At 44.4% G+C, this 8,853-nt stretch overlaps 1 protein-coding gene across 2 annotated transcripts; it reads right to left on the bottom strand.

The window, feature by feature from the left end:
* Nucleotides 1-2,210: 2,210 nt before the first annotated feature.
* Nucleotides 2,211-8,832, bottom strand: PHOSPHO2 (phosphatase, orphan 2). 2 transcript variants are annotated; one of them, XR_014504926.1, is made up of 4 exons: nt 8,738-8,832; nt 5,863-6,008; nt 3,961-5,246; nt 2,211-3,521 (listed from the first exon to the last, which is right to left on the bottom strand). XR_014504926.1 is itself a non-coding variant. In XM_083413700.1 (4 exons), exon 3 carries the CDS (start codon nt 5,166-5,168, stop codon nt 4,446-4,448), a length of 723 nt encoding a protein of 240 aa, XP_083269826.1. In that variant the 5' UTR covers nt 5,169-5,189; nt 5,878-6,008; nt 8,162-8,734; the 3' UTR covers nt 2,211-3,521; nt 3,961-4,445. The 2 variants fall into 2 exon arrangements, 1 of the variants encoding a protein (XP_083269826.1); XM_083413700.1 differs by lacking the exon at nt 8,738-8,832 and adding an exon at nt 8,162-8,734 and having other exon boundaries at nt 3,961-5,189; nt 5,878-6,008.
* Between the last annotated feature and the right edge of the window lie 21 nt (nt 8,833-8,853).

Here is an 8,853-nt window from a genome sequence, read left to right as displayed (position 1 = left end):
GTCCCCTAAGTCCATGATCGGTCAGAGATGAATGGATGGAGGCCGGATGCAGCGAAAGCAAGGCAGATCTTTATTTTTTTCTATTGCAACAGAGTTCCCTCCCCTGCTAGCAAGGATGCAAGAGAGACCCAGAACCGAAAAGAAACATCTCTTTTAAGGGTTTGCATTTTGGCACGGAGAAGAAGGACATCCTCTCTACAAACAGTTAGAAATTACATCACACATAAGGTGGGGTTGGACGCGGGTGGCGCTGTGGGTTAAACCACGGAGCCTAGGACTTGCCAATCAGAAGGTCGGCGGTTCGAATCCCCGCGGAGGGGTGAGCTCCCGTTGTTCGGTCCCTGCTCCTGTCAACCTAGCAGTTCGAAAGCACGTCAAAGTGCAAGTAGATAAATAGGTACCGCTCCGGTGGGAAGGCAAATGGCATTTCCGTTCGCTGCTCTGGTTCGCCAGAAGCGGCTTAGTCATGCTGGCCACATGACCTGGAAGCTGTATGCCGGCTCCCTTGGCCAATAAAGCAAGATGAGCGCCGTAACCCCAGAGTCGTTCCCGACTGGACCTAATGGTCAGGGGTCCCTTTACTTTTAAGGTGGGGTTACTGTGGCTCAGGCAGGCCAAGGTATGATATTCCTGAGGATTTAGCATGTTTCAAATAGTTCCAGACACAGTTTACACAAAACATTTACGGGAGAGGGTGGCACTGTGGTCTAAACCACTGAGCCTCTTGGGCTTGCTGATCAGGTCAGCGGTTTGAATCCCCACGACGGGGTTAGCTCCCGTTGCTCTGTCCCAGTTCCTGTCAACCTAGCAGTTCCAAAGCTCACCAGTGCAAGTAGATAAACAGGTACCACTGCGGTGGGAAGGTAAACGGCGTTTCCGTACGCGCTGGCACTTGTTAGTGTCCTGTTGCACCAGAAGTGGTTTAGTCATGCTGGCCACATGACCCGGAAAGCTGTCTGTGGACAAATGCTCCAGCTCCCTCGGCCTGAAAGTGAGATGAGCGCTGCAGCCCCATAGCTGCCTTTGAGGGACTTAACCATCCAATCAGGATGCCTGTCAGACATCGCTCAATGCAGAGCATCTGGGCAAACAATGACAATTAATACAAAGGAGGTTCATAGATGTAGAGGAGAGGAATCCCTTCAGGAACTTCCCCAGATTGCTATCTGCCTACCTGTTCTCAGGCAAGGGGGATTAAGGAGGCAGAGGAAATATTTAGAGTCTTTAGGAAAGCCAAGATGGCTTTTGGATTGCTCTCCAGTACTATTTTAGACATGTGGCTTATATACTTACAGTATGTATGTGTGTTTACCTTGTGCAATTATCAACATTTATTCTATATTCTATATTCTGGTGGAACGCTCTGCCTCATGAGACCAGGGCCCTGCAGGATCTGATTTCTTTCCGCAGGACCTGTAAGACAGAGTTGTTCCTCCTGGCCTTTGGCTTGGAGCCAATTTGATTCCCTCCCTCTCTTTCTTTTTTCTTTTCCTTCTCCTCCTCCGATGAGGCTACATTTTAATATTTTAATGTTCCATTATTTTAATGTTGTACTTTACTTTTGTTTTAAGTTGTAATCATTCATCTTGTTTTTATTATTGCTTGTAAGCCGCTCTGAGCCCGGCCTTGGCTGGGGAGGGCGGGGTATAAATAAAAAATTATTATTATTATTATTATTATTATTATTATTATTATTATTATATTTGAGACCTTAGAATTCCTATAACATCCTGAACCTAAACGTTCGCTTCTCCTACGACCTTCTCGTGTAAGGAGTTTACACTGAGAGTAGCGTGCTACAGTAGAGCATTTTTTTTTCCCCTGAAAAGGAAAGGGAGCATGCAAGGATAGGTTAATGTTTCCAGAACTTAGCAGCAACTTGGCAATGACTCGCAGCAACTCGTTTTCTGTGGCAGCAGAACTTTGGAACACCTTCCCTGCAAAACTTGACATTTTCATAGTTTTTAGTAGGTGGAAATGTTATTTTAGAAGGGTTTCGGGGTGCTGACTGAGACCAGTTACAGGTTATTTGTATTACAGCTGATTCAATGGGATTACTGCCATTGTATTTTTGTTCTTTCGCAGTCAAGAGTGCAAAAATCTCTTGAGTACCTCTGTAATATCAGATCTGTTTATACAAATGTAGGTTGCTTCTGTTTATTTCCACTGCAGGAAGATTTTACATTAAAGCAAAAGACGTCAAACTGTAATGTAGTTACTTAATAAAATATTTAATTAAGTATTCTTTATATAAGCATGAATCCTTAAATACAAAACTACAAACAGGATAAATTAAATTTATATCTTTCTTATTTTTAAAGAATATACATACTCCAAAAATTGCAGCAGGCACATTGTATGCAGACAAAATAACAACTGGGCAAGAAATGGACCTTCAAGGAAATCCACTGATCACTGTACCTCAGTATTTGAATTTTAGCAGACTGCTAAGTAAGCTCATCAAAGGGATGTTTGCCACCAAATTCCTAGGATCTGGAAGCCTACCAAGTTATGCTCTTTACTCTTCGTGTATGCTTTCAAAAACTGGAAGGAAAACCATTTTATCTAAATATTTTTTCCACATATTAAGCAAAACATTTTAACACAATCACCTTTCACGATAGGGTAAAAGGGTCAACACAATACTGTTTATCAATATATGCCACTTTTCAAACCTTTCATTTCAGACACACCATTCTAATGCTAATAAAATGTCACAGGAAGATGGACCACAAACTCCTGGGTAATATCCTCAGAGGTATTACAAAGAGGTACAAACCACGGTGTCTCAGTCACAGGAACTTTCGTTAAGATGCATCGAAATCGGATTGATACATTCTCCTTTCCAACATTATCATACACGGGACACTCGTTTTAGCAAAACTGACTTCGGTTTTAAGGCTGCAATCCTATGCACACATACACGGAAGTAAATCCTATTGAAATGAGCGAGAATTACTTCCAAGCAAACATGGAAGGCTGCATTAATACAAAGCACCTTTTTGCCTGTTACGAGGAGTACAGATATCATCCCACCATCTCTTTTAATTTCTTCACAGGGCATATGCAATTAGAGCAGACACTGCATGGGCACGTGAAGTCAGACAACACAGAACCTTTCAAGTGTTGCTCACATTTATTCCTTGTTAATGCTGCCTACACACGGTATCAGCTTTCACTTTGTGATTAGTGGTTGATACTGAATTATGCTGGCTGTTTGCTAAGTAATGTAAAAGAGCCATGTTGGGATGAGATGCGTGGGGACGAGATGTGTGCGCGACAAAATTAGCCCCCGTTTGTAGGCTGATTTTGTGGCTAAGGGAAGCAGCTCTCCCTTAAGAAAGAGCTTCAGAAGGTTATACAGAAATGGTTTGTTACTCACATACAGTGTGGAAGCTCTACGTTTCTTGCAAATAGCAGCTGAATTATAATGGTTGCAAGGGGCTCCGGGTGAGGGATGTTCACAAGACCAGAAGCCAAAGCCACATCCCACATGATATTAACAACCTTTTAAAAGTTAGCTCATGGGCAATTAATGAATGTTAGAAGAATGCTGGAATGAAGTTATATGGTTTTAGCAGAAATGTTATAAAGAATTAAGCAAAAACTGATTGTTAATGGGCCAAAGTGGAAAATTAAAAGTTAGATTGTGTTAAGATAAATTATAGAACAAAAAATTGAGAAAGATAGAAAGGATTTGCTGAAATAGCTAATTGAACTAGAATGCAAAAAAGGGAGGTGTGAGGAGGTTGATGAAATAAGTAAATGAAAGGTAAAGATATGGAAATATTAGATGTGTTTTTAAATGTTTTTGTTTTTCCTTTTTTGTTGCTGTTTTGCTGTATTGTTTTTTGTTTTTCTTTTTATTTTCGATGTATTGTCTGTTAATTTTTTTATTGTTTCTTTTTTCTGTAACTATTAAACCTCTAATAAATATTATCTTAAAAAAAAAAAGTTAGCTCATAGGGATACCTATCATATCATCTTAAATGGACAGCTGTTGCTGAACGTGGCACCGAGGCACAACAGTGCAACGTTAGCTATAGCTCTTGCTGCATTTCTCCTCTCCATCAAATAATTAGAGGGAAACAGTTTCTATATCTCATAAAACATACCCTACCGACAGCTTATCTCATGTAACATAGCTATTACATGGCAACTACATTTATCAATGACTTCCAGTGCAATGTCTACTCAGAAGTAAGCCCTCTAGAGTTCAACAGGACTTGCTGGTAAGTGTCTATAGAACTGCAACCTTCGGCACCTTCTTTTGATGAATTTCCCTCCTTTCTCAGGAACCTCACCCCACCGAGTTTGCACAAGGGAAGACAATGAATCAAAGTAGCATAAACAAAGTGTTATCCCCCCCCCTAACATTCATAAAGAAACGATTCTGCTGTGAGAAGATTCAGAGAGCACCACCCATTTGCCAGTATTAATTAGTTCTATCCTTTTGTAAGTACTTCCAAGTAGGCCAGGATCTCAAATCCAGATGACCAGACGACAACCGATGCCTCCACGGGAACAAGATTCTGAGACAACTGAGAGATCAAGCTCTCCAACATATACCCTTGTCTTGGCATAACCACATCGCTTTTTTTCAAACACATTACTGGGCACAGGTCATTCCCACCGTCGCCTATATATATAATTTGTGAGTATTTCACCTTGGGCTTTAAAGGTTCTAAGAATTCTTCCAAGACTTTTCTCTTGCAGAGGTTAATAGGACACTTTGCGCAATCATGAGCGTGACAATTCTGCACAGTGAGAGAGCCACAGTCATTGAAACTTGCAGGATTTGTAAACACTTCGTCAAATACTTGAGATACATCAGCAGCTTTTAAAATCCAATCAATAAATATTGCATTGGAATCCGATATAATTATGCAGTCAAAAAAGTCTTTGTGCTTGCCAATAAAATCTATCAGCTCTTTCATTCCTGTAGTGAAAGGGATTGCTGTCATAGTTCTTTTCATCTCATCTTCTCTTATGCCAATGTCCCCCAGGTATCGGAAGACTCTGCCCATATATTCTGTCCAGTATCCTTTTCGATAGGAATTTTTAATTTCATCAGGAAGCTTGGAACCTGGTGCACACTTCACAATCCAAGTATCACTGTTTTCATCTACAACTGTATGGTCAAAATCAAAAACCAGAAGAACCTTCATTGTTGTTGGATAAATATAAACCTGGAAATGAGAAAGAATTATTTGCTTAAGTATGCTATTACTGTATTATATTACAGTCTGACCATGATCTTAGAAATGGAATTATGCCTGAAAAAAATACTGCCTCTCATTCAGAAATCAGGTTGTGTGTGGCTTTTGAAAGTACTGTATTACAATCTGCAGTACCCTATGATATGAAACCCATTTGGAATATGCAATTATTTACCATACTCTATAGCAGGTGTGGGGAGTTTTTTGACCCTTCAGCTGATGTTGGATTCCAGTTCCTTTCAGCCCCAGCCAACAAGGCCAATGGTCAGGGACGATAGGAATTGTAGTCTGGCAAATCTGGAGGCCATAGGTTCCCCATTCTTGCCTTATAGGTTCCAGATACAAATCTGAGAGCAAACTATAGTTTGGTGCAGTTGAATGAAACAGCAAACCAGTTTATTACAAATCAGATTCTCAGGTTTTAAGCTCCTCCCCTCTTGTGTGAGGGGAGATGACAAAGGAGGATAGAGGTCAAACATCACTGCAGATTGTGCTTGTAACAATAAAGCACAGTTTGTTATGTTTCAAGCAGGTCAGTCTAGACCTGAAGTGGACACACACAAATATGCACACATGCATGTTGCAATGCCAGGTGTACATCACAAAAGGTGGATAATCTAATAGTGGAACAACACAGTGGTACTCACTCTTTATTTACCTTGTCCTGAGGGGAAGGAAGAAACAACAGGAGACAGAAAAAGTCTGGTAACCTGCTCCACTATTCAGCTCCCTCCCATCAGTTCCCAAGCAAGCTGCCGTCTGGAGCTTTCCATCGCTGCCGCCACAGATCTAGTTAGGAAGAGAGGAAAGAAGAGCCAAGGAAATTGAGGTGAGAGCATACATGTGTATTTAAGCCTATGAAGGCAGTTTCTCAGCTCCCCACCAGCTGAGTCGTATTCATAATATTTACAACATACATTGCCTTGCACGCTTTTTGATTATTATTTTTTAAGGGAAGGCGCAATTCAGTAAGGCTGTGGACAAAGTCCCTCATGTTATTCTTGCAAAGAAGCCGGTAAAGTATGAGCAAGGTGAAGAAACTGTTAGGTGGATTTGTAGCTGGTTGCCTGACGGGTTCCGAAAGAGTGCTCACTAATGGTTCCTCATCATCCTGGAAAAAAGTGGGGTGCTGCAGGGTTATCTCCTGGGCCTGTTGTTGTTCAACATCTTTATAAACAACTTGCATGAAGGTATTGAAAGGATGCTCATAAAAGTTTGCGGCTGACACCAAACTGGGAGTGATAGCCAATGCCGCTGAAGGCAGTATTGGGATTCAAGAGGACCTTAACAGATTGGAGAGCTGGGCCAAAACTAACAAAATGAATTTCAATAGGTTCTGCACTTGGGCAGGAATAATCCACTGCACAAATATAAGATGGAGGACACCTGGCTTGCCGGTTGTGCATGTGAAAAGGATCTAGGGGTCTTAGCAGACCACAAGGTGAACCTGAGTCAACAGTGTGATGCAGCAGCAAGAAAAGCTAATGCTATTCTAGGCTGCATCCGCTGAAGTATAGTGTTCCAATCAAGGGAAGTCATAGTCCCGCTCTATTCTGCCTTGGTCAGACCACACCTGGAATACTATGTCCAGTACTGGGCAACCACAATTTAAGAAGGACGTTGACAAGCTGGAATGTGTGCAGAGGAGGGCAACTGAGATGATCGAGGGTCTGGAAACCAAGCCTTGTGAGGAACGGTTGAGGGAGCTGGGTATGTGCAAGTTGGATAAGCAGATATGGGACAGCCACCTCCAACTATCTCAAGGACTGTCACATGGAAGAGGGAACAAGATGGTTTTCTCCTGCTCCAGTACCAATGGCTTCAAATTACAAAGAAAGGAGAACGAGATGGTTTTCTCCTGCTCCAGTACCAATGGCTTCAAATTACAAAGAAAGGAGAACTGCCAGTATAAGGTAAAGGTAAAGGGACCCCTGACCATTAGGTCCAGTCGTGGCCGACTCTGGGGTTGCGGCGCTCATCTCACTTTATTGGCCAAGGGAGCCGGCGTACAGCTTCCGGGTTATGTGGCCAGCATGACCAAGCCGCTTCTGGTGAACCAGAGCAGAGCATGGAAACGCCGTTTACCTTCCCGCCGGAGCAGTACCTATTTATCTACTTGCACTTTGACGTGCTTTCGCACTGCTAGGTTGGCAGGAGCAGGGAACGAGCAACGGGAGCTCACCCCATCGTGGGGATTCGAACCGCTGACCTTCTGATCAGCAAGTCCTAGGCTCTGTGGTTTAACTCACAGCATCACCTGCGTCCCTTGGCTGTTATAGGGTGATATGCAAATTTAATAAGTAAGTAAGTAAATAAAAAAAAAACCATTAGGACATCAAGAACTTCCTGACAGCAAGAGCTGTCCTGACAGTGGAACAGACTCTCCTTCCTTTGAGGTTTTTTTAAAGCAGACGTTGGATGCTTGTCTGGAGCAGTGGGGTTGGGTTGGATGACCCTCGGGGGTCCCGTCCACCTCTCTATAATAATTGGGCAGACCAGCGCCGAGCGCCTTCATCACATAATGATGATGATGATGATGATAATAATAATAATAAATTATTCATACCCCGCCCATCTGGCTGGGTTTCCCCAGCCACTCTGGGCGGCTTCCAAAAAAACACTAAAATACAATAACCTATTAAACATTAAAAGCTTCCCTAAACAGGGCTGCCTTCAGATGTCTTCTAAAAGTTATTTTTCTCTTTGACGTCTGGTGGGAGGGTGTTCCACAGGGCGCGTGCCACTACCAAGAAGGCCCTCTGCCTGGTTCCCTGTAGCTTCACTTCTCGCAGTGAGGGAACCATCAGAAGGCCCTCGGAGTTGGACCTCAGTGTCCATGCTGAACGATGGAGGTGGAGACGCTTCTTCAGGTATACTGGACCAAGGCCGTTTAGGGCTTTAAAGGTCAGCACCAACACTTTGAATTGTGCTCGGAAACATACTGGGAGCCAATGTAGGTCTTTCAAGACCGGTGTCATATGGTCTCGGGGGCTGCTCCCAGTCACCAGTCTAGCTGCTGCATTCTGGATTAGTTGTAGTTTCCGGGTCACCTTCAAAGGTAGCCCCACGTAGAGCGCATCGCAGTAGTCCAAGCAGGAGATAACTAGAGCATGCACCACTCTTACGAGACAGTCCGCAGACAGGTAGGATTTCAGCCTGTGTACCAGATGCAGCTGATAAACAGCTGCCCGGGACACAAGAGTCCCACATCATCGGAGTCCCACACACGGCAAAAAAAGGGGGAAAGCTTGCGGGGGAGACCCTGTCCCCGTCCCTTCTTCCCCTCCCCTCCCCACCCCGCCACCCCACATCCACCCAACCCGGGTTGTCTCCCTCCAGCTTCGGGCCGCCTGCGGGCCGGAGCCCGGCGGAAGCGCGGAGGACGAGGCAGCGGGACCGGCTGAGCGGCGGGAGGGGGGCGCCGCGCACGCGCACGAGGAGGGGGGTTAAAGAACCGCAACAGCAAACAACAACAACCGCTGCAGCAGCAGCGCCTGGACTCGCCCGGCCGCACTGACCTGCAACGTCTCCTTCGAAGCCGGGTCACGTGAGCGGCGCGCGGACAACTCTGGCGCCGCCGCCTCAGAACGTCGCGTCACTTCCCTCCCGGCCGACGCCGCCGCCGTCCCGCCGT

Source organism: Podarcis tiliguerta (genome assembly GCF_965153285.1).
Source record: "Podarcis tiliguerta genome assembly, chromosome: 1".
NCBI lineage: Eukaryota > Metazoa > Chordata > Lepidosauria > Squamata > Lacertidae > Podarcis > Podarcis tiliguerta.
Note: the sequence above shows the minus strand (reverse complement) of the source record. Positions and strands in the feature narration are given on the sequence as shown.

Bases quoted from the DNA above. Each gene is read 5' to 3' on its own strand.
- PHOSPHO2 (XM_083413700.1), bottom strand. From the start codon at position 5,168: ATGAAGGTTCTTCTGGTTTTTGATTTTGACCATACAGTTGTAGATGAA.